General features: G+C 40.9%; 1 protein-coding gene across 3 annotated transcripts in view; it reads left to right on the forward strand.

The window, feature by feature from the left end:
* Positions 1 to 3,474: 3,474 nt before the first annotated feature.
* The window catches only part of PRDM6 (PR/SET domain 6), a 98,547-nt gene continuing 75,823 nt past the window's right edge, over positions 3,475 to 26,198 (forward strand). For all 3 annotated transcript variants that reach the window (XM_039329860.1, XM_039329861.1, XM_039329862.1), the window contains exons 1-3: positions 3,475 to 3,753; positions 4,404 to 4,972; positions 21,271 to 21,578. In XM_039329860.1, the coding sequence (XP_039185794.1) occupies positions 4,414 to 4,972; positions 21,271 to 21,578 (867 nt within the window). In that variant the 5' untranslated portion in view covers positions 3,475 to 3,753; positions 4,404 to 4,413. The remainder of the gene's footprint in view (positions 3,754 to 4,403; positions 4,973 to 21,270; positions 21,579 to 26,198) is intronic.

Genomic DNA, 26,198 nt, shown 5'->3' on the forward strand with positions numbered 1-26,198 from the left:
CGACCATTTGTCTTCCCCATCAGATTGGGAGAATTAATTAATATGAAAAGAAACTTTTTTAATTGCGTGTCAAACGAAATCAGATAAGGCCTTCCCGATTCAATGCCTTTTTTTGCGGTCTTCGTTTTGCCCAGCTTATGTTTCCTTGCTTTCTCAAGAAGAAAGCATTAAGAGGGGGGGAAAAGAGGGGGGGGGCAGAAGATATGCAATATTCCCAGGGAAAAAAAATGATGGATTTGGGCAGTTAATTTATCGATTCTGGCTCCTCTTCCTGCTTGTTTTATTTTAGAGGTCATTAATCAATGAAGAAAAACACCACTGCATTTCACCTTTTTTGCATGTAATACACTTCGCCTTTCCTTATTTATTTCTCTGGGAATGGATTCCTAACAAATATTCACCAATCGATTTGGGGTGGGCGGTGGATTTTTTTTATCAAAAGTGCGATCGCTTTCGAGAGGGTCGATGTGATTTGTTTTTCTCTTCGCTCTATAAATAATAATCATTAAAAAAAAAAGCCTGATGAGAAGGCGAGGGGCGGGGAAGGGTGGGCGCGTGCCTGTGCCGGAATACTAAATCTGCGCGGGGGGGCGGGGGGCAGAGAGCTCCTCCTCACGACCTCTGTAAACCCAGAAGCCGCTTTCTGAAAAACCAGCAAAGGGGGAAACCCCCAAAAGCTCAGGGTGAGGCTTAAGAAAAGGAAGAAAAGAAAACAGAGTCTTAAGTGAGGGTGGCCTGGCCTGAACTGGAGCAAAGAAAGGGGGCTCCCTCCTTGCTCGCACTTTGGGGCTGGGTTTTGGTTCCGGCGACTCATCGCGTTTGTTTTTTCCGGAGGTCCAGTATCTCCCACACCTACACTCCCACACTTCGGCGCGTTTACCAGAGCAACTGCTCCACCTTCTATCCAAACCCTTGAGACCCCCTCCTCGCCTTTACCATGGCCTCCCCGGACGCTGCTTAGCTTCTGTTGAAGCCGAGATACAGACGGCTTTGAAGAAGTAGGGAAGGGAAAGGGAAAGACCCTCCTGGCCTTTCCCCGTCCCAGGTCGCCCAAGATGGACTGCAGTTCCTCTCATCCCCCGCCAGCATGCCTAATGAACTGCTCAAAGTAAAGGGGGGTGAAAAAACTTTATAGCCCAGAGGCAGCCTTGGATGTGGATGTGTGTGTGTGTGTGTGTGTGTGTGTGTTTTAAACAACAGCCATCGAAGGTGGGAAGATCCGCGCCTCTGCAGGCCGGCGCGTAAAAGAAGTGAGCGTAGTTGGGGGAAGGGGACACTGCTAAATCTGGCATTGATCCTTCAACCTTCAGGTTGGATCGCGGATCATCTTGCAGCGCTTCCCCCCCTCCCCAAATGGTTCCGTGGGATTTTCTCTTGCGCCAAGACCCTCCGGTTCTTCACATCTCCAGTTCTCCAGCTTCACCTGGAAGACAAATGGAGCTATTGACCTTCCTTTCTCTTGTCTGACCCTTTTTCTGCCCCACTTGCAAGTTCGGTTGGTTTCCTCGCATATTTTTTAAAATCGTTGTTATATTGGGAGAGGCAAGGCGTTTGCAATAGGGACCGTAGAGGTGGACTTGGACTCTTGCTTTCGAGTGAATTGAAGTTCAAGTCTCAATTTACTCGAAAGTAATTTTCAATTCCCATGACCATCTAAGGAGTTCTGCGCTCTTAACCGTCGAGAAAAGAACCTCCTTGAGTTCTGTTCTCGACTTTTAATAGCTCTTCTTCCGCTTTGCTCTCTAGTTTGTCCCTTTTCACATTGATCTAAAACCACTCTCCTCCAGTGCTGCAAAGGGCAACACTGTATATCAGTATCTTTAAAAGGCGATGGCCGGAGAAGATGCAGCGAGAAATCGTTGTCCCAATCAAAGGCAACGAGGCTAGCGATCCATTTGGTATCTCCGAAAGGGGTTTGGCACTGGAGAGCAGACTTTGGTTCTTTCCCTCGCTCGCCTCCTCGATTGATGTTTGTTTTTAACTTAGGTGTTATCAATCTGTCCCGAAAAATGATGGATGACCTTGTCACAAGGTCGCCAGTCAAAACATTTCTTTTCGCTTGTAGCCTGAGCTACAAATCTGTTCAGATTTCCCTTAGACGCAGACAAAAACTAAACAACCAGAATTCCCAGGCTCCCTCCAAAAGAGCCAAGGCGACAAATGTCAGAGAACCAGTTGGGCAAAAATGGATTTATGAAAAGGATTCTAGAGTGAGAAGGACGTCTTGGAACAGCATTGTGCAGGAAGAGAAAAGTTAATTTACTTCTGGTTAATTACTACTCATAGTTTTAACCCAACTGCCTGCAAGTCTTCCCCGGTTGTGGAAGCTTCCCGACTCCTAGGGTAGAATTCCGTTCCCGTAATGTACGGCTGAAATAATAAGGCTGGATAATTCTCTCCGATTATCAGCTAATTGGTAATGCCTTCAATTTTATATTTAACCAACCTGACCCAAAGATTAAGGCGTGAACTTGTTCGTCATCCAATTGCCTACCCGTCCACGCACAATTAGATACGACCGTCGGTTCCCATTTATTTGGGGCAGAAAAAACAGGGAAACGCTTTTCCAGTGCTTTTATAACCACACCAGTTTCTTAGATGCTGGTGAAAAATATTGCGGGGGTGGCCATACAGACAACTCCGGCCATAGAGACAACTCCGTCTGGGAAAGGAAACCCCACGTTGTACAAAAAATGCCCGTCCATAAAGGTTAGTCTCGCGTGGCCAACCTGAACTTGAAGGCTCGGCCGAGGTGTGGGGCCCCAGGCTCTTCTTGGCAACCCATGTAAGGACTATGAGAAAACAAGCAAGCTCTGAATTGTTTCGAAAATGGAGCTTGACTTTAGCGGAAGGTCGGAAAATGGGAGTGGGATTAGGAGGACGTGTGTGCGTTTGTGTGTGTGTGTGTGTGAGAGAGAGAGAGAGAGAGAGAGAGAGAGTCAAAGGCCAAGGATGTCAGCATCTCCTCCCTGACGCCACTTCAAGATCAGCGAAATGGCCCGTTCACACGCCCAGGGAATCCGTTTTTGCTTCCCGCCGATTTCGTTCTCCACGAGTTTCCCCTTCGGGGCGGCCTTGCTCTTTCAGGAAGCCGCCGGGTCATCTTGCTCTTTTCCCGCAACCGAGAAAGTCCCCAGCGGCGACCGAGCTCTCTCCAGCTCCCCGTGCAGCCCGCGTGCCCGGTCCGGTTTTCCACCTCGAGAACTTGCGAAGGAAGCGGCGGCGGCGGCAGCTGCAGCGCTTTCCCTTCGGCTCCGCACGGTCGCAACTTCAGCCGACCCCGGAGGCGGGATGGGTACGCGCACGCGCGTCTTTGTGCGGACCGTTTTGCTGGGGGGGGGGAAGAGCGTGGAGAGCCGGGAAAGGAGCGCGCGGGCTTCTCGGTCCCAGATCCGCCACTTTCTCCGCTCCCGCTCCCCCTCCTCCCCCCCCCGCCCCGCCGCGCTTATGTTTGATGCTGTCGTCAAAGCCACGTGTCTCGCCCAAAGGCGGCCAGCGCGCGGAACGCTGCGGAGAGCCCAACAGCCTCCGCCGAGCAGTCACAGCCAGAGCGCGCCCGCCGGCCAGCGAAGAGGCCAACCGGTCTCCCTTCCGGACAGCCGGCCGCCCTCCGGCCTCGGCGGCTTCTCGCCTCCCTCCCGGCCCAGGTTGTCGGACATCGAGCTCCTTCGTCCTTTCGCCTCGTTTGGATCCGCTGGGACCCCGAAGAGTTCTCCTCCTTCTCGCCTCCTCCTCCCCCTCCGCGCAGCTCAGGTACTAGGAGAGGCCGGCCGCCGGCATCCAGGCGGGGGCTTTGCCCGTCGGGGCGCTGGGCTTCCTGGCCGCCCGCGATCGGATGAAGTTGGCTTTCCGGCAGCCAACTTCTCGCCGGGACGCTGCGGCTCGCTTGCCTGGAGATTCGCGGGCTCAGCTCCTTCCCTTTCTCCCTTTCCCTTTCGGATGGCGTTGGGGAAATCAGTGGGGAGCGCGGGGCGGCCTCCCTGGGTTGGAGGCGCAGAGGTCGGATCGGGGGGGATGCGGTAGGGTGCGCGGAGGGGCGGTGGGAAAGGCGGCGGGGATAAAGCGGACGACTACAACCCGGAGGAGCGGGACGTTTGGGGAATTCTAGGGGGTGGGGTGGGGGAGAGGAGAGGAGAGGAGAGGGGAGAGGTCAAAGCCCCCGGGCTCCTCCTTCCCTTTTCCCCCCCTCCCTCGAAAGTTGGGGTCTACCCTGTCAGGCTCTGCGCCTGAACGACCCTCCCCAGTTCTCAATGGTGCCGGGAAAATCTTGGATGGGCGCTCAGTAGTAAAAGACCCTCACTTCTCTCCCGCCCGCGCTTGTCCGGGGGACTGAGACCCACCTGGCTGACTAAAATCCCGGCAGAATCTCTCAGCTCTCTCTACCCCCCCCTCCTCCTCCCCAGGCTCGCAGAGATGCTGAAGCCCGGCGATCCCGGCGGATCAGCTTTCCTCAAGGTGGACCCGGCTTACCTCCAACACTGGCAGCAGCTTTTCCCGCCCAGCAGCCAACTGAAAGGCGGCGTGGGGCTGCTGGGCCATCCCCTCCAGCCGCCCGAAAGAGCCGTCGACCCGACCTGTGACAACCTCCGGCAGCTCCCGGCCTCTCTCGCTTCGTCCACCTCTTCATCCTCTTCGTCGTCGTCCTCCTCCTCCTCCTCCTCTTCTTCCACTCCTTCGTCCGCCCCGTCTTCGTGCGTCGCCGCCGCCGCCTCCCTGGCCAGCTTGACTTCGCTGCCGATGGCGCAGATCCCTGTCTTCGGGCCGATCCAAAGCTCCGATCCAGCGACGGGAGCCCCGGTCTCGCTCTTGCAGACCAAGGACTTGGGAGGGGGCGGCGGCAGCCTGGCCAAGTGCAGCGAGAGGGGGGCGTCCAGGTTTCGCTGCACCGCCGAAGAACTGGACTATTACCTCTACGGGCAGCAGCGCATGGAGATCATTCCCCTCAACCAGCACACCGGGGACCCCAACAATCGTACGTACCCACTGAGTTTTCTCTAGGCACGACGCAGGCCTTTGGGATGGGGGGGGGGTTTCCTTGCTTTTCTCAAGGGCTTTGAGGCCTCCTATCCGAATTTGTTCCTCCACACAGCCGAGCTCTCAGGCAAACTTGTACAAGTTTTACTCAGAAATAAATTTGCCGATTTTTTTGCGAATAGGCTGGTAGAGAATTTCATGTAGCCAGGATTACAATAACAATTGCTACCATATAGGACCACCCCAAATCCACCCTTAAATGAGACGCATAGGACCCGACGTCCTAGATATCTGAAATATGCCTACAGTTTACTTTAAATTAAGCAGGTCGGAAAGAAGCTTCAAACTGGCCCTTTTGGCCTTTGCATTTTGGAGGGCTCCCAGCAGCCAACGGGACTCCCTTCCCCAAAGTTTCATGAACTTAAGAAGTAAGCTTAAATTAAATCGTAGAAAGGATTTTTTTTTTTTTTTTTGCCACAAGTGTTCTCTGGAAAACATAGTTAGACCCCCAATAGATTGTTTATCAAAGCCTTACCTTACTGTAACTTTCTTGAAAATGAGTGCTTTGTATTTGATTTTATTTACTTTCAAGGTTTTCTTCTTAATGGTGTAGCAAGAGAGTTGGAAAGACTTTGTCCGCCCCTATACTGAGAATACAGTTAAGGAGAAAGAAATTTAACTTTTTTCATTGGCTTGTTTGGAAATATCATACACCTTTCATTCTTATTGGGTTTTCCTCACTAGTGTCCAAGCTGTTTTATAGGAAGTTAGTTTTCAAAAGTATAAATGTCAGAAGTATAACTGAGTTTCAAAACTCAATGGGGAATTTCAGAATGGATTTTTAAATTAAAAGAGTAATATTTATTTTATCAAAAACACTGGTTGAATTCTTTTTTGATAGTTTTTCCCCCCAAAAGGATACATATTTTGACAGAACCCCTTTGTTTCAGGATTGTAGCTTGCACTGCATTTGCTTGCACCATGGATGGCATTTGAAATTGTTTAAAATCTTTTTAGTTATCTTAAATGACAACATAATGAAAGCCTACAAATAATACATGAAAAATATATATGAGGAAGTACAATATAGTTGTAGCTTTCCTTTCTCCTAATAAATTAGTTGTTCTTCAACCCAGTGAAACATTCTACTTCAAACTGTATGACTTACACCTTTGCTATATTTCCATGGAAACAAATGCAAGCAAGTTAGGAGAGTAATTAATTTTATTTGGGGCTTGAATGGGTATAGATCTGTGTGGCAGAAGAATCCGTGTAAAGTCTGAGTAAGAATACTTTAATTCAAACATTAGAAACCTCATCAATATAATTATGGTTTAAATAGCCAGGTTGGTGGGACAGAAAAGTAGCAATCACTCAAACAGATATTTCCACTTGGAACTAAAACTTCCTTCCAAAGTTGCAGAAATTTCCCAGTTTCCCATATAGCTTATTGTAATAACAAGATTACACTTGCACTGAATTTACATAAAAGTGAATGTCTTTAGAGATCAGAGAATTGAAACAGCTACTTGGAAGGAAGCCCCGGATTGCATAGGGCTCAGCAAGTGCGGAGGTGAGCCAAATCCGACCCATGTTTACTCTAAATTTAGGGAGAGAAGAAGAACACAGTGCTAGATCTTTTTCTTCACCCGCACTCAATGGGATATTGTAGCCTTAGCTTTTCTCTTTTTAACCGTCCTCCGAAAACGAGGCGTCAATTTGGATCCGTTTTCAGCATTTCCACAGAGATTTCTCTTGGGGTCCTGCCTTGTTGCGTATCACCTGGTCGTGCGGCCGGTGGTTTTCCTCAAGAAGCGCAGGGCGGTTAGAGAGGAAGCGACCCCCCTAAGTTATTGGTGCCATAAATTAAGACACTCCGACAGGCGCTTTCAGTTGCCAGCATAGATAGCTTTACTTCTCGCAGAGAGAAATCGGTAATTTGGGAGATACGGGGCTTCTAAAGAGCAAGCTGATGAATTAAGAAAGAAAGAAAGAAAGAAAGAAAGAAAGAAAGAAAGAAAGAAAGAAAGAAAGAAAGAAAGAAAGAAAGAAAGAAAGAAAGAAAAGCCGCCTTCCTGGGATCGAACTGGCTCTCTTGTCTTTTTGTCCGGAATTAAGTTTTCTGAAGTCGCGCGCTTCTTCCCGGAAAGGCTTGCAAGAGCCACCAGGTGGCCTTCCGTCTCTCCCAAAAGGCGGCTCGCCTTGGCAGTGGAGCTCAGCCACGCGTGGGGCGGGTTTAGGCTCCAGCGAGGCAGCTCGCTGGCCCCAACCCACTCCGGCCCTCTCCCCCTCCCCCTCGAGCCTCGGCTTCCACCTGGCTTGCTCCCTTCTCTTCCCCTCCCCTGAAAAAGGCTCCGATTGTTGCCGACAGGACTTCCTTCCGATCATTGGGAGGCGGGCCAAGTCTAGAGCCTTGAGCTAAGGCTGGTGGATCGGGCCGTCGATGCCCGGACCTCGAGCATCGACCACTCCTATTCTTTTCATTCCTTGTGACCGTAATTACATCGCCGGGTGTGTCTGTTCTGTGCCATCGGAGAGGGTCTCAAATCCTTTCTCCGGCGGCGACTAGGGACCGTCAAAAGAGGACTGGCTGGGGAGGGGGGAGGAAGGAAGGGGGGGGGTCCGTCTCTACTGTGGGTGAAAATGCCATCTGCTGCAAAGGAGCTCGCGTTTGCTCTTTGAAGGGACCCAACTGGGGGGTGCATCTTGCGAGCTGGCTGCGAGGGCCACTATTGCTGAGCGTGAAATAGAGACCTTCCATCTCCTTCCCCTTCTCCTCCCGCCAGCCGGCCCTTCTGGTGCCCAGATGAATGAAGCTCCTTTTCGTTTCGCTGTTCTGTTTCCCCATTTCGCGTGCTGTCCGGTCCGTTCGAACCTGCTCGTTGCCCGGAACAAGAACGCTTGGACGTCTATGCCTTTCGCTCGATTTGGTAGTAAACGCACCACACGAGTGCTATTGCAATCGGAGGTGAATACTTCTGAAGCCGCCCAGGGTTCTAGGTGCGACAGGAGACTATACCTAAATAAAAATAATTAGGCATTTAGAAAGCCCGGGTCAGAAAGTCAGAAATTTGGGGAGGGAGGGCGGGGGTGAGTGGGCAGTCTAGTCTCCAACACAAGGTCTTGTGCGTGTTGATGGTGCCTTCATTTGCTTGCCCTATTCCCCATCAGTAATTTTGTCTTGACTGTTGTACAGCACACAATTTTTGTCACCCTTAGCCCAGTTAAAGCAAGTTATCGGATTTGTCATTTAGCACTCTTACCCAAAACACATTTACTAATTTTAGTGTCTCTTTGCTCCATGGATGGAGTCTAAGCCCTAATGAGTTGAGTTGAGTTCCAATATTTCACTTAATTAGAAAACAAATCCAGCTGTCAGTAACACCATTCAGCCTAAATGCTTTCCAGGCAAAATACAAACTGGAATGCTAAAATTTAATTAAGTCTGTAAAGCGAGCAGAGAATAAAGTTGCAGTACTTAATCCTAGATTAATATTAATTAACATACTCATTATATCACCAATATCATTAATAACCATTATAATATAATGCTTTTTATTCTTATTGACATGAATATGTGAAATTGAAAATGGCTCGATGCCTCATACGTTTCTGGTAAAAGGCATCTGTTTTGCGATGTGGCAGTGGTTCTACAACATGAATAGTAGCTAATTTACAATTTCACACTTTTAAAAAATATACACAGCCATTGCTTCACTTACACGTCGACTTCCAGATAAATAGACACTTGACTGCTGTTTTTGGCACTTAGGAATTTCCAGTTCTTGATATAAATTAATTTGAGGTTAACATTGAGAAGATATTGCCCGCACAGATTGATTGATTTTTATTTCTTTATTTATGAAACATTGAAGGTTTGTTGTTTCTAGCGGAAATATTCTAGCAAGGAAATCACAGCAAATTGAGAGAATTGGGAGTCGAATGGATTCGGTGAAATGAGCAATCTGGGTCTGTTGTTGTAAAGGTTTGATGAACTCCAAAGTTGCTGAGCAAGTAAGGGCGTTTTTACTGGAGATGAAACAGAATTCCAGTCTTTCTCTCTTTCACAGAGCCCAGGCGAGTGAACAAGTTCAGTGCTGGACGTGGAAGGTTTCCTATCCTAAAATTTGCAAATAAGCAATAACCCAGACAAAACATTTTTGGCCTAGTGCAATTATTTCTAACGCCTTTTAAGTTGTTTACTGATTACTATAAGTCCAAGAGAGCCACCCCCCCCCTTCCAGTTCTTTCAGTAAGGGCAGTTTATGGTGAGAAATCCTTAATTAAAGCAGAGCCAAAGAGGAGGAGACGCCGTGCCTTTAGCGCTGCCTCCTAAATCCTGCTTTTATGCTCTCGAAGTCTAGTTTTAAAACGTATCTTTCCTTCCTCTCTGCCCTCCCCCCCCCCCGGAGGTTTAAAAACAAAGGACATTTCTGCCCCACACCGCGCTTTGCAACGTGTGAAACGAACCAGCAGGTTCAACAGCCCGCCCCCTTCCGTGCATTTACCCCTCTGTCTGGCGAGCGCTTTTGCCCCACTCCCAACCTGGCGGGCAAGCAGGAGGAGGGGGCGAAGAGGAGCCTCTTGGGATTAAACCTCGATGTATACATATATATGTACACGGTGTATATATTTCCCCAATTGCTATCGTATCTTCAGCGTACTGTAGCTATTTTCCACCATTCTGTTTTTTCCCCATCCAGGAGCAGCAACTTTACAAGGTGGACGCGCGGCCCGTATATTAGATTGAGGTTAGAAGAGGTGGTGACTGTTTATTTAAGGTGATAAAATGGTCCATCAGCAGTAATCTTCATCGATACGTGCCACAAGGAGATGAAGGATGAGGGGACAAGGCACAATTAATTGCCCTATAGTTTTGTAGGAGAGAGTTGAGGCAAGACGGCCCTCGCTTCGATCTCCTCTCCCAACGCCCATTCATCATCTCCACATTGTGCACGGGGCTCCCCCGGGGGCAAGGGGTGGCAAGGTTTATCTACACACAATATTCTCCTAACCTTCTGATACTTGACACTGGAATTTAATTCATTCGTACATGCGATCGAAGGAATATATATATTTCCTTGCCGCTTACACTCATCGCGGAGCTTTATGCAAAAGCCGGTAACTTGTCGCAGGCTGAACAATCTTCTCTTTTCAGTTCTCCCACCCTGGATTTTTTTTTTTATCCAAGGGAGGGAGGGAGAGAGAGAGAGAGAGAGAGAGAGAGAGAGAGAGAGAGAGAGAGAGAGAGAGAGAACTGTGCCTCCTTTCGTTGTACTCTTAATCTGGCTCGGCTTAACGAGTGAGTGGATCGAAAGACACGCACATTCGAAGGTGCAACCAACCCCACTCTAGTGCAGGGTTGTTGTTTTTTTGCAGAACTTTTTTTTTTTTTGCAGAGTTTATGGGGGGTCTCTTGGAGTGGAAGAACCGTGGGGTTCTTTCAGATCCTGTCCTACGGTCGTCGCTTCCTTTCTTTTTCCGCCGATTCTCCGAGCTTTGCGCCTTCTGACACCTGCGCGTTTCCTTACTCGAAGGGCAGATGCGCGCGTCTGCCCCCCACCCTCCCCTCAGCTGGCTGGCGACTGGGCTCAGGAGGTGACCTCGCGTGGCTGTCCGCAGCTCATCTGTCAGGCGGCCAGAGAGGGGCTGAGGCTGGGGGCCAGTCCCCTGCCACTAGGCGCCTGTAAGGATGCAGACAAGCAAAGAGGAGAGAAGAGCAGGGAGCCCCCCCCCCACTCTCCTCCTCTCTGGGGTGAAGGCTGCTGGGGCAGGATTGGAACTGTCAAACAGGAGAAGCAGGTGAGGGTGTGGCTTCCTCTCCACTTGGTCTTAGAGTTTGGGGACCTTGGGCTCCAATTGGAGAAGGAGTTTCAGGGTTCAAGAGCTTCAGGGGTTGCCATTAGACAGGATGCAAGGAGGCTTTTCTGGGAGTGAGGGCTTGGGTTGCCTTTTTACTCCTGTGTTGTGTTGGGTAACTGGGATGCCTTTGGCGGTTTTTGCCTTGGGGGGGGGGAAGACATAACTTTCTTTGAAACAGTGATGGTGGTGATGAAGGCATGCCATCAATACATGGTTGACTCTTATTTATAGGTTTTCTCCATGATCATCTATCCCTAACATGGCCCTTCAGTATTCCAATGGTGCACCCATCACCACTGTAACTGAGTCCATCTTGTTGCTAGTTGTCCTCTTCCCTTTCCTTCCACCATTCTCAACATCAGAGCCTTCTCCAGAGAACAAGGTCTTCCCATAATGTGTCTGAAGTAGGATAACTTCAGCCTGGCTAATTGTGCCTCAAGTGAAAACTCTAGGTTGATTTGTGACTCATTGTTACTGCTTTTATTAATAATCACCATTGCTGTTATTACTTCAGTGTGTTGATTACAGATTCAAACCATGCTAAACTGTTTTGTCACTAATACTTTCAAGGGTTAGTCTGTGATACATTTTTATATTGCCATAACAAAGGCTAGTTTTGTTATAAAATCCTGTAGATCGTTGAAAGAGGGGTAAATGACCCCAAAACACAAAGTCAGTTTGAATTATGTAATAATTTATATAACTTACATAGCTTATAATAAAATTATAGGTTACAGGCCTAAAATTTAATAATTAAGGTTTATTTATAGCATGACTAATAGCAATTATATTACTATTAATATTTAGGAAGAGGATTCAAATAACTGACTCTTATGCAGGAAAACCTAACTGTATCTTACAAAATATTTTTTAAAACTTTCTCTGAGATAATTGCTCCAAGGACCAAGATCTCTTTGCTAGCATACTGGTGTACTATTGGGGCATGTGTAACCTCATATTCAAACCAAGATGCAAATAATTAGGGTACAATTATAGGTTGGCACAAACTAGATTCATGCAGTTGTGTGAGTATAATGCAATCATGTCTGAAGATCTAGATCAATTGCACAGCTCTAAGATATCTGAACTTCAGCTTGCAGAATTTCACAGGCTGGAAAATTCTGTAAATTGAAGTTCATGTATATTAAATTTGCTTAGGTTGAGAAACATTTCTAGATAATGCAGCCATTTTGTATAATCAGTCAATTTATTAATAAGACAGGAGCCCATTCTTATCTAAGACAGAACTCTGAGAAGAAAGACTCTGGTTTGTGGCTAGCATTTGGAAAATTGTTACCAAATTCACTATTGTAAAGAAAAGTGCATACCAAAAAGAGTATGGAAATGCTAAAATTGATGCAGCTTTGAGTATGGCACCTTACATGACATTCTTTAGTGCCCTCTTGTTAACTTTATTAAAATGAAGCAGGAGGCATTTTTATGTTACCAAAATGATTTGACAGAACTGTCTGGAATATGTTTTGTATTATCAATTTAAGAAAGTGGCAAAAGAGAAAGCTAACATGTAGTATAGGTAATGATTATGTAGAATTCCAGACTCGGCCTGGCTTAATTTTTGGACAAATCATGGCAAATGTTATCATTCCTTTATATGTATATCATTTTTAGGATCATAATATTAAAAAAGAAGTTTGGAGACTTCCCCTCTTCTGATTTCATAAATAAATGACTATGTGCAACAGCTTAAACTACGAATAAACAGATATGTGCAGCAAAAAGAAATAAAAATGTCGGCTTGGGCCAAACTGAAAATGTGTGATTGCCTTTTATGATCTTCTTGACATCTTTCAAAAATATTTTATGATATTTTAGAATGGATAAAAGGGTGAGATCAGCCTTGAGACTGGAACAACACTACTGATGGGGATTAACATTGCCTGGAAGATGAGATGCTACACTACAGCTAAGTACATTTGGCCAAAGTGTAGTTCTTCAAGTGATTAAACTGACACATCTATGCCCCAGTCTCTGTCTTCTTTCTTTCTTTCTTTCTTTCTTTCTTTCTTTCTTTCTTTCTTTCTTTCTTTCTTTCTTTCTTTCTTTCTTTCTTTCTCTCTCTCTCTCTCTTTCTTTCTTTCTTTCTTTCTTTTTTCCTTTCTTCCTTCCTCTCTCTCTCTCTCTCTCTCTCTTTCTTTATTTCTTTATTTCTTTCCTTCTTTCTCTCTTTTTTTCTTTCTCCTCTCCCTTCCCTCCCCTCCCTTCATTACACACCCTTTTTAAATCCAGTTAAACTTCCCTAATACCATCCATTATAGGCTGAGTAAGACATTAGGGTGGGGTGAGCTGAGCTGATCTGGAGAGTAGATCCACAACAAACTCATTTTCTGGGATGGCCCACATATTGCTCTGTATAATGCAAAATATCATACTTTCATTCGGTCATTTAAAAAAACTAAGTTCTTGATTGTAATGTTGCTCTCCCTAAAAATAGTGGGAATTTCAAAAGGGATTCTAAATGGCAGCTCCTCAGTTTTAATAGCATTTACCCCACAGATAAATAATTAACTGAATATTTGGGAGACACTGTATAAAACTAATTTATATGAAATACTTTGAACAATGTGAGATTGTTTCATTGGTATCTTCTTGTATAAATAAGATATAGCTAACCCTGACCTATATATATTTCCTACTATTAAATACGTATCTTTTGTTAACATCCTGTTAGATACTTAAAATGGTCTATTAGGTGTTATTTTGAAAGATTAAGTGAGATAGAAATTCATCTAAGTAACTAAAATGTTGCTTCATTCTTGGGTAACTTTATTTATGAAGATGTTAAATCTCTCTACCTCATTAAATGTACTTGAAATAAATATGTTGGATGTTAAATTTGGGATTAGGACTATATTAGCTTAATGCAATGGACATAACATTTACTCTGACTACAATATATGTTAGATTTTAAAATATAATAATTTAAAAATTATTGACTTGCTCTTGCTATCTAGTGTTAGCAAGATTTTAACAGCAATTATAGCATGGAGAACCTCAGGCTTGGTTTTAGTGTCATGTGTAAAATGTAGTGTATGGTTGTCCCTATAGTTCAGCTGCAAGATAGAAGTATGCATGTCAAACTTTTTCAGATTTACTGAGCTGTAGTCACCTGGCATAACAACAACATAGATCTTTCAGTTAGATAGTTGTTAGGCTGTAATATATCTACTGTTAAATACTGAGAGATTAAGACTTTTAGAGAGTTTTTCATTTTTGGCACCAATATAGTTAGATGTATAGGAGAGTAAGGTTGAATGCTCAAACAACACCAATTATCTGAGACAAGAAAGAAGAATAGACACTGTTAAATAGAAACATTACATAGAACTAAGTTTTCTGTTAAAATCAAATTTAATAAGTGAGCATTTAGATTTGAATACATACACACTATCATGTACAGGTTTTCTAGTACTGAGGTAACATTCTTATTGCAAAATGGTTGTTGTGAGTTCTATTCTACTGTATTATAGGAAAGTATAATGCACATGTTATATACATAAAGCTATGGGAAAAGTTACTAGAAACAGTTTTGACTGAGTTCAGTAAAAGTTCCAGCTATATGTGCTTAGGATTACGGAAAAAACCTAAATACCTGAATATACACTTTTTGTTGAGCTTATTATTACTTTTGAAGAATAATACTCCGGATAGCGGTGTGCATTTTTAAAAATGGTTGCCCTTCACCAACAGCAGCTCAATTGAGAAAGCCTAATGCTTGTTATACACAGGTAATTCATTGATTAATGGGGATGGGGGCAAACCAACCATAACATTTGACCAACAAAAGATCTCCACTTCACTAATATGTCCAGTCCACTATATTGTGCTTTTTATTTTTCCCTTTATAAGTAGATCACAATTCACATATAAGGATTTTTACATGAAATAGATTGGCTGATGTTTGTAATTCAGGGTAAGAAGCTTTTGTATGTTCCAACTGCCCTTATTAAACAATTTGAATTCTGTTTTATTTTTGCTGTATTTGCATAAATATTTTTGGTTATTTTATTAATATCTGATTTATTGTGAATTTTTTTCAGTCTGATGATGATTAGAGAATCATTTTTCAAAAACTGATGAATAGAGATCTGAATCAATGCGCCCTTGAAACTAGATGGACTTGAAGTAAACATAGTTTCACAATAAATTTTGAGAGGAAGATGAGACACAGTCATACACATGGTTGTTTTGATACCCTTATTAACAATCTTTTTGCTTGGTTAATAATGGTATTTCTTCCATATGTACAAAGATGAAACTCAATATAAATATTTTCAGGATTTTTAGGTTGGTCTCTTTCTTCCTGAAAAATATCACTAGTTGAGCTGCAATCTATATATCCTTTTTCTTCTGATAGCTTATCTTCTAAATAGCTTATCTGTTCTTTTATTTTTCTTCTTTAAAATTGAATTTTTCTTTATTTTTTAAAAAATTATGATTACTTTTGTTTCCTTTGCTGTGAAAAAAAATAATTCTTGTATTGGCAGAATATGTATTAATTAATATATGAACATTTTAATTCTGATAAATGAATCAGAAAGCTGATAATGCTTTATATGTGTGTAATGTTAGCAAAAAAAAAAAAAAAAGCAAACCACAGCCATGCGTATTATCATTTTTTATCCTGACATGGAATAAATATCTACATTAGAGAAAACAAGTTGTTGGCTTTATCAGATACACTTACTTTAATGAAATAATCTTGTACCTAAAGTACCTAAAGAAACAATCTTGTACCTAAAGAGTAATATATAAAGCTGCATGTGGAATATGTTAGAAATCTTATTCACCTAATGATTATTATAGCTTCTAAGCATACATTTCAAAGATTTTTCATCTACTATCCTCTGGTTCAAGCTGTGTTGATGCCAAAGGGATCCAGTGCCTGTAATTTGAATGTAAATTGATTTGAGTGTATCTTAAATCTTGACTCCTAATCTTTTCAGTAGAAATATAATCCATTTATCTGAATGAGATTTAGCTGTAAACAATGATTAAATGTAAACTATGTTACTTAGAGTATTGTTAAAATAAATGGGACAAGTTACTAACATGCAGCTTACTGATTTATTAGATCTATTATATGTATGAATTTAATCCAATAATGTTAGGATTGTAGCTGCACTTTAAAAGATGGAAAAGTAATTTGTGCATTATATTCATAAAAATTTAAATGTCCTGAAAAATAGATGTAAAATATGAAACAGTACTGAAGTGTTAATAGATCTATTCTTAAATCAAATTTGAAATGTACCCAGACAATAACTGAGTTAATTGGTTTTAGATTTTGGGGGGGGGGGAATATAAATTATAGCAAGCAATCAAGTAGCTCTGGTTTATTCAACGGTAGATGGCATTCAATACAAATTACAAAACATTTATAATAATTTATAATACGATCTTAAATATGGCCACAACAATAATGTCTTTCTGTTTATGGCACCTTATTATGAATAGTGGAAAACATAAAGAATTCTACTGAATAGTTAAACAGATAATTTTTAATATAAAACAGAACAGTTCAGTTCCATAATTGTCCAGGTAGAATCTATTCCTAGCAATGGAAAATAATCCTTGGCATGTACAGTAGTCTACAATTTGTTCTCCCTAATTTGTAATGCTGATCTTTACTTTTTGGGCAGCACTTCAGAAAAAAGTTCCCAAAACTGTGTTTAGAACGAGTATGTATAACCATCTCAGAACTGTATGTTTATATGATGTTTTGAAGACCACATATGCATAAATGTGAGTGATACTATATGTTAAATATAAGAGTTTGATCCTAAAACTGTATGGTTAGAATAAAAAACAAAAAGATGCTTTGGCTTCATTTAATTGAAGCTGCTTGGTAGACATGGTGTCTCCAAGAGAGCCATTAATAATCAGGAAGCTGGGAGGAGGTTACACATCTAAAAGATTGTCAGCAGGGAACAAATTATTCTAGAATCAAGGGTCTGCACTGAAATGTAACTGAAATCTTGACCATACGGATCCTATATCTTGAGACATACCAAGTTTCTATCCTGTTTTTGGTCATGTTAATGTTGTTTAATTGTATAAAAAAATCTAATTCAATCCAAGTCACATCTTATGTAAAATTATTACAAAATAGTGAAGGTCATATTTGAATTAACAGTTCTATGAAAATAATAATGAGAAATGTTAGCTAGTTGAATTATTTGAATTATTACTGAATAATGAGAATGAAGCCTGACTGTTGTCTGCTTTTTCTTTAAAAAAAATAAAACCTGCAATTCTGCTTCTGAATTCTGTTGCATTTGGGAACATATTTATTTGCATATATTGCAATTATTATCTTGGTCAATAATGTTTATTTTTTTTTAAAAAAAGGTGCCAGAACTCACACATGTCATACAACTCACCTTGCCTACCATACAAGGTCCTATCCAAAAAAGGTGCCAGAACTCCGTTCTGGGCGTTCTATGACCAAAAAAAAAAGCCCTGTTAGTAGATAATAAAATAGTTTAACACAAAGTTATAATACATTTATAAAACTAATCTCTATAAGTGAGGCTCATACTTGATATAAGTTATAACTAAAATTACAAGTGAAAATATCTAAAATATACATAAATTATAGTTACAGAGATTACATGCAGGAATATTGCCCCATCCGGGTCGAATGGATCTTCTATGCTGCTGCACAAAACCTAGTTACATGCACTGTAATAACAAAAGGTAGTTTGTGTATGAGCAGCCCCTGGCACAGGCTGAATCTTGGTAACCAGGATATCTACTGACTAGAGGTAGTATGAATCTGGTTCAAATGTCTCCGAAAAAGGAGCAATAAAATAGAACAAGTTTTGTAGTTTCCTCCTTTCTAGAACCACAAGGGCAAAGCTAATGGTATTTTTCTTTATTTACCATCCAATACTGTGTAGAGGAGAACATGGCATCGGGCAAGAGAGAAAGCCTTCTGATGACTATGTGTTTCTTGCTAGGTAAGGTAGCAGGCAACAGTGACAATATATCTGTTGTGTACTAGTGAAAAGATGGCTGGAGTCTCCCCTAGATCTGCTTTCTGCTTTATGTATCATTTGCTTCAGGATTTATTTTGCCTGTTCATATTCCATCCAGGGAGAGGCGTCTAAATATAAAAGTTTGAACAGCCTTGATCAATGTGGATTGGAAAATTGTCCTAAAGAATCAGTGGTGTGAGGCCTTGAGGATAGAAGTATATTTTCTTGGTCTGGAATTTAAATAGATTTAAAGTTCATCAAAGCCAACAATTAGTAGTTTAACTTGTAAAGAAGGTTGTACGTGAAACTTATTTGTGAAGAGGAATGATAATTATTAGGTATAGCAAAGTTAAATGCTTGTATCATCATATTTTTTTCCTATATAAATTTTCCTACATTACATATAAATGAGAATTAGGTTGGAATGGGAACAATTTACAACCTTGATCATTTAATCTTTCCCTGTCCCTCCCATCCTCCAGTTGGCTGCAGGATATGTAGGATGTCAGACCCACCAAGCTGTAGTTTAAAATCTTAACAAGGCTTTTTTTGTGAAGTCATGGGCCCCAGTTATGGAAATTTATGAAAGTCCATAACTTCATTTAATTTTGCTGTTTAAAGCAGGAAAGGACAGAATGGTCACGAAAATGCATTTTGAGTTAAGAATTAAGAATTCTTTTTTTGTAAGCACACTGGTTTTTCCTCCTCATCAAATTAAATTGATATCCACTTACCCTTGAATCAGCAGAAAACTGTACCCAGATGAAGTAGTTGTCTCCACTGTTGAACCCTGTCCTTTCCCTATTGTCTTTACAGTATCAGCCCAATGCCTAAACTCCTTCCAAAGACTAACAAGTTTACATACTTTGACCTTGCCCTTGGCCATGTTAAGTGAAGGAGGAAAACACTTCTTCAATGCTGGCAGGTGGGGATGAATCAAGCCTGTGGCCCTCATGGAATGGAACATGATGATAGCACTGATGAGGACATGATGGGGGAAAAAAAGATGTTGCAAGGGTTTGTTGGCACTGTGGATAGGTGTGAATGATTTCAGAGCTTGGGGGCCAATGTCGCACTTGAAACTGATCTGACTCAGTACTTGGATCATAAATATATTGACTGAAAAATATGAATCTCTTCAAATGAATTTTCTGTTGGGATCCATAGCATTCCACCCCAATTTTTGTGTACATAAGAAGGTTCTGCAATTATACTTTTCATCTTAAGGCCACAAGTATTTTATGGATTTGAAACTAAAATGACATTTAAAAAAACCTCAAGAACTTACTATTGTTTTCAAATAACATATTTTTATAGGATTATTCAAATTGCAACGTATAATGTGTATGTTTTTCTAGATCTACAATATGCTTCTTAACCTGGGTCTTTGCAAATGTGCAAGTTTATTCCTAACCACCCCAGCTACTCAAGGTTGGTTGGGGATGATGGAATTGTAATATGACAGATTTAAAGATGCAAGGTTGTTGATAGCTGATCTAGATGATGGCAAAGAAAATGAAATTTATATTCACCTTTGGAGCAATTTATTGGAAAACAGTTTTAAAACTAAATAGTAGCCACTAGTTTAGGAACAGTAGAATATAGGCTAGATTTTAGTTATATAATTGATAACCGTGTTGGATAGAAAGGATTTTTGTGCTCTCTGAAACATTAAACTTGACTAAAATTTATTTGACACAGGAGGAAAGAAAACTATGTCAATTCTACTAGGTTTATTACTTGTGGTTCCAGGATGTATACTTATTCCAAATTTATGGTTTAGACCACCAAATCCCCAACCAACTAGTGAATATTTTTGTTTTATTTTTAGCCGCAAGATATATATATGATGCAAAATTATTGGGATGAAAGAAATTGCTGTGTAAATAATAAAGAACAAGCATTACTTTTTGAATATATTTCTGTAACAGCATTTGAAACCTTCCATTGTGTTTTAATGTCCCAAATATGGTAGGGACTGTAGTTAATTCAAAGAAGTTCATTTTTATTTTATTTTCAAAATATATTTCTGTGAATAAGCAATGTTCTTGGAAATCCAGAACTAAAAATATATAAAGAATGTGGAAATTATTGACTTGAAATAGAAAAATAAACACCTTATAAAGTTCTCTTTATTCAAGATTATCAATTAAAAATTTAATGTAATGTAAAGATGTTGCCCATTTGTTGCAGCAGAATTTTGTATTAATAAAATTATTAATTTGTTGCTTTCCAAGACATCCAATAACCATAGCTCTTTGTGTAGCTTGAAAATTAATAGAAATCTATTCTAGAAAAGCCAATATAAAATCAATAATAGGAATAATAATGACAGCACATACAGTAAAATCGTAATATAATAAATTAGCAAAACCATAATTCTACCGGCTTTAGAGGATATAGTACCTGAGAGAATTAAAAAAGGTTTCATATGGTTTAAAAAAAACCCTTTAACATTAGCCTTTTTGGGGCAGTATTTTGAAAACCACCCCAACATTAAAAAGTCCTTGTTTTGTGGCAATATGCTTCATTAGTTATTAACTGTAATGCATCATAACTGAAATAGTAATGGGAAGAAATGTAATTTCATACCTTTGGATACAAATAATGGTACATTATATAATAGGAATAATTAGGAATAATGCAACATTTTAGATCAAACATAATACAAACATTGTTAAAGTAACCCAGGGTGTAGAATAGCTTTCATTTGGATGCTTCTTTGTCCAAATAAATCATGGTTTGTATATTGTAATGGACACAATAAATCTTGATTTATATGTGCAAACCAGGCCTTGATGTTGGATGTTTTGTTAAAATAAATCTCTTCAGTTTAATCCACAAAAATCAGTTGGAAGATAGTAAGATGCCGTGCTGTCCAGTGTACACTTCCTAGAAAATAAATATCACCCCAGTCAATAGAACTACCTTTCATATAAATTGGTTTAGATGCAAAGCTACGCCAATATTTTTATTCTTTGAGTAAAGGAGTGGCAATTGACCCCATCCGTTGCAGCAAGTGACAGTCATATTTTTGTATCATATCTAAACACAGCAGGCTTCTGACCTTGGACACCTTTCTATACTACTTGTCTATGCCTCAACCTGCCACCTGCTTGCCGTATGCCATCCTAGATAAATGCTCCATTATCTGTGGGAATGCGTGCCCTAGATTCAGTTGTCTTTCTCTCTGCTCAATCCAGGCCCATTTTGAACAGTAGTCTCTGTCACATTTTGGGATAAGGTGTCTAGGCAAGCTCTTTCAATGTGTTTTATTTATCATTTCTCCAAGCAAGAGCACCCAACAAATCTATTCCTATGTATTTCCTATGATATTTGCATCTAAAATGTAGTGGATGAATTCTTATTTGCCAGTCTCGAAATCAGAACTACAGTCCAGCAGCACTTAGCGTTTGCCATTCTCTTTTCTCCACAGGGTGTGACATGTGTGCCGATAACCGAAATGGAGAATGTCCCATGCATGGACCTCTGCACTCCTTGCGCCGCCTGGTGGGAACTAGTAGTGCGGCGGCTGCAGCTCCTCCCCCTGAGATTCCAGAGTGGCTTCGGGATCTGCCACGAGAAGTATGTCTGTGCACCAGCACTGTTCCTGGCTTGGCCTATGGCATCTGTGCAGCCCAGAGGATTCAACAGGGCACTTGGATTGGGCCTTTCCAGGGCGTTCTCCTTCTGCCAGAAAAGGTACAAACAGGAGGAGCCAGAAATACTCAGCACCTCTGGGAAGTAAGTCACAGTTTAAAATCCAAATGGGACCTTGGGTTTCATTTCATGGGAGATTGGTTTCATTTATCTTCATTGTTAATCCTTGGAGGATTTCAGTATGTGAACTAACAGTATTGACATGGAACATCTGAGCCTTTTCAGCCTAAATGTGGCATTTTTGTCCAATCTTTCAAATAATAATAATAATAATAATAATAATAATAATAATGATAAAATTAAACTGCTCTGGGACTTCAGAATTCAAACAGACAAGCACCTGCAACATAACACCCCAGACTTAACAATTGTCGATAAGAAAGACAAAAAAGTCTGGATAGTGGACGTGGCAGTGCCTGGAGATAGCAGAATAGAAGAGAAAGAACTGGAGAAGATAACAAAATACAAAGACCTACAAATAGAAATAGAAAGACTGTGGCAAAAGCAAGCAAGGGTAGTACCAATAGTAATAGGCTCCTTGGGTGCAATCCCAAAACAACTGGAGCACCACTTGAACACCATTGGCATTGACAAATTCGCTATTAGTCAATTGCAAAAGGCGGCCTTATTAGGAACTGCTTCCATCCTGCGACGATACCTGTAATACCATCAAACATCCACATCTGCCTATCCCAGGTCCTGGGTAAGGACTCGATAGGTAGACAAAATGCCAAATCCAGTCTGAACATCTGGCTGACTGTGCGATGATCTACAATAATGCAATGATATCTGTAATACCATCAAACATCCACATCTGCCTATCCCAGGTCCTGGGTAAGGACTCGATAGGTAGACAAAATGCCAAATCCAGTCTGAACATCTGGCTGACTGTGCGATGATCCATAATAATAATAATAATAATAATAATAATAATAATAATAATAATAATAATAATAATAATAATAATAAAGTTGGAAGGGATCTTGGAGGTCATTTAGTCCAACCCCCTGCTCAGGCAGGAAACCCTATACGATTACAGACAAATGCTGTCCAGTCTCTTCTTAAAAACTTCCAGTGTTGGAGCATTCACCGCTTCTGGAGGCAGGTTGTTCCACTGGTTAATTGTTCTAACTGTCAGGAAGTTTCTCCTTAGTTTAGGTTGCTTCTCTCCTTGATTAGTTTCCATCTGTTGCTTCTTGTCCTGCCTTCAGGTGCTTTGGAGAATAGCTTGACTCTCTCTTCTTTGGGGCAGCCCCTGAGATATTGGAATACTGCTATCATGTCACCCCTAGTCCTTCTTTTCATCAAACTAGACATATCCAATTCCAACAACCATTCCTTATATGTTTTAACCTCCAGTCCCTTAATCATCTTTGTTGCTCTTCTCTGTACTCTTTCTAGAGTCTCAACACCTTTTTTATATTGTGGTGACCAAAACTGGATGCAGTATTCCAAGTGTGGCCTTACCAAGGCATTGTAAAGCGGTATTAATACTTCATGTGATCTTGATTCTATCTTCTGTTAATGTAACCTAGCACTGTGTTGGCTTTTTTGGCAACTGCAGCACACTGCTGGCTCATATTTAAGTGATTGTCCACTAGGACTCCAAGATCTCTCTCACAGTTACTACTATTGAGCAAGGTACCACCTATACTATACGTTACATTTGATTCTTCTTGCCTAAATGTAGAACTTTACTTTTTTCACCACTGAATTTTATTTTGTTAGATAGTGCCCAGTGTTCAAGTCTGTCCAGATCCTCCTGTATCTTAAGCCTATCTTCTGGAATGTTGGCTATTCCTGCCAGCTTGGTGTCGTCTGCAAATTTGATGAATTCCCCATCTATTCCCTCATCCAAAACATTGATGAAGATGTTGATGAGCACTGGGCACCCCACTACACACTTCCCTCCATGTAGATGCAGTTCCATTGAGGACCACACGCTGAGTACGGCCGGTCAGCCAGCTAAAAATCCATCTGGTGGTGATGCTGTCTAACCCACATTTTTCTATCTTATCAAATAGTAGGTTGTGATCTACTTTATCAAATTCCTTACTGAAGTTCAAGTAAATTATATCCACAGCATTCCTCTGGTCCACTAATAGAAATGTAAAGTTAATACAATTCCAAACAAGTGAGATTCTGACTGCTGTCATAGTTTTTAAAATGACACTTTGTATAAAGCTTTTATCACAAATATTTTGAGCAGGGGGAAAATAGACTTTTTTGTTGTCTTTTCTAAAAATGAAAAATATCTGAAAGCTAGTCCTGCAAAATCTGGACAACCACTAGATGGCAACAGACAGGTAACAGAAAACACTGTTCCATCTGGCAATCATCTGGATTTTGAGCCAAATCTGGTGTCCTATAAAAGCTATATTTATTTAGGTAATTTCTCTATTAGTTAGCACATAAGTATAATGTTATACTGATTGACAAATGCATGTTGATTTGGTTTATAGACACTGTGATTTTTAAAGGCTTTTTTCAGATAATAGTTCCAAATTCTTAAACTGTGTTTTAGGAAGTTGGAAATTCTTCCTCTCACTTTGATGTAGCATTTTGATGTACCATTTTGGAATTTTAATGTGGGGCCTTTAAACCATAGTTTTATATCTATTCTATGTTAAATCATATTTTGAATCCTCCAGCGAGACAAAATGTCTAAAGAAGCAAGACAGCCTCAAATGTTACATGAAGGAAGATTTCAAAAGGTGAAAGGGAACGCGAGGCTCTCTTCTGTTAATTCATTGGAATTAGATCATAGTTTTGTTTTAGATTATGACTAAATTTCATGCAGCTCTGGGAGCATAATCACAACACTGTTTCTAGTGTAGTGAAAATAAAATCTCTGTGTTCCTAGCTGAACATTTTAGCTTTTCCATATGATGATAATATCCCTGTGAAGGTTGGGCTAAATTCAATAAAAGCGTACCAAAACTATATATCACTGAAAGCAAAGGAATATATCTTAATGGCAATATACTTTCCAGGCACGTTCTCCAAAAGCCAGATAGGAATTTCAGTTGGAGGTGGGTTTCCCCCCCCCCAGAATACCACTAATGCTCATTAATTGACAGAAGGAATACAGAAGCTTATGGGTCAAGTATTCTGCTGTTCATTCATTTGTATACATATTACACTGTATGCAATAAAAAACTTGGTTTAGAAGAGGAAAAAGCTAGTGCAAGAATTACGGATGAGTGTCTTTAGTTTAGAAGTTAATAAAAATGAAAGACATAAGATATGACAATCAAAGTAAGAGAACATGGTAATGAGCATGAGAGATGGTCAGAGGGAGAATGAGAATGTTGTGGAGAGAATGAGAAGAAGAACCGTATCTTTGCTGCACTGTGCAGAAAGAATTCCATATCTTAAATATAGATTTACCATAAATAAACTAAAGGGGGAGGGGGGAAATGGGTACATTTAAGGCTGTACATACAGTTAGTAGGATACAGATGATACAGTAATTGAATATAAAGGCTTGGAAGGAAATGTAAGGGTTTAGTCTTGGTTGTCTTAATTTGTTACGGCAATATAACATTCAACAAAAGAATCAGTCAAACAGTCAGGCAGTACAGTATTGGATGAAGGAAAAGAAGCATGGATTTGAGACTACCCACTGTGAAAGAATGGTTGGTGAAGTTGACAGATCTTGCTGAAATGGATAAATTGACTTCTTTAGTTAGAGAAAAGGCATTATTTACATTTATTGGTGACTGGTTGCCTCTTACGGATTTTTTTGGCGTAAACATGAAAAAAATGAACTTGTGACTTATGGTTTTGATGATGAGATAGGATAGTTTATAGAAGGAAGATTAATATCATGTAACTTGAGAGAGAGAGAGAGATTAAACTATATTTATACTTGTAACTGCTGTGAAGAATATTTGAAGCCACTTTGTATATATTTTTCTTTTCTCTTTTTCAACTTTTTTCTTTTCTTGCATTTTTTGCTTTTTCCTTGATTTCTTTCTTTTTGTTTTTTCTTCCTTACTTTATATTTATTATTCTTGTCTAAAAGTTTAAATTATATATATATATATATATATATATATAGGTCTTTGGTTTTGATTATATATATATAATCTTAAAAATGTGAATCCCATTCACATTCATATTAAGAGTAAAAACTTCTAACACCGGGATAAATATAAATATAAAAACAGCTGTTTATTTAATAAAAACAACCGTTTGTTATACAAACATCTGTCTGCTATCTGAGTTTTCGTCGGTCCCCTGCCGACGTCAGCAGAGTAAAAGCTTGGAGTTTGGGGAGTCTGCTTATAAACCTAGTTGTTTTTGCACTCTGTTCATTGAGCCCGTGATTGGCCCATTCGCTCTAAATGACTGTAACTGCCCTAAATGTCTCGCACCCCTTTTTATGTGGTTTGGTCCTACTGCCCTTTCTCCTCCCATTACTCCCTTCCTTGTCTGCTCCATTTTGCCCGCCCCAGTAGCCTTGCTCTATATGGCTGTATCTTGTCCATAGGTATGCATGCCAATCTTGGCACCCCTTTTTCTCTCATCCCTGTCCCTTCCACCCGTCTCGCTCGCACTTGGCTGCTTGGAGTTGGCGTTTTTGCTGGATCGTCTGACAGTTCTCCCCCCCCCCCATGGTTCTCGTCAGTCGTTGTACGCTACAGTCATTTAGGGCGCATGGGCCAATCATGCGGTCAATGAGCAGAGCGCAAAAACAAC

Source organism: Crotalus tigris, unplaced genomic scaffold (genome assembly GCF_016545835.1).
Source record: "Crotalus tigris isolate CLP2741 ecotype Arizona unplaced genomic scaffold, ASM1654583v1 scf7180000024419.1143555, whole genome shotgun sequence".
Taxonomy (NCBI): domain Eukaryota; kingdom Metazoa; phylum Chordata; class Lepidosauria; order Squamata; family Viperidae; genus Crotalus; species Crotalus tigris.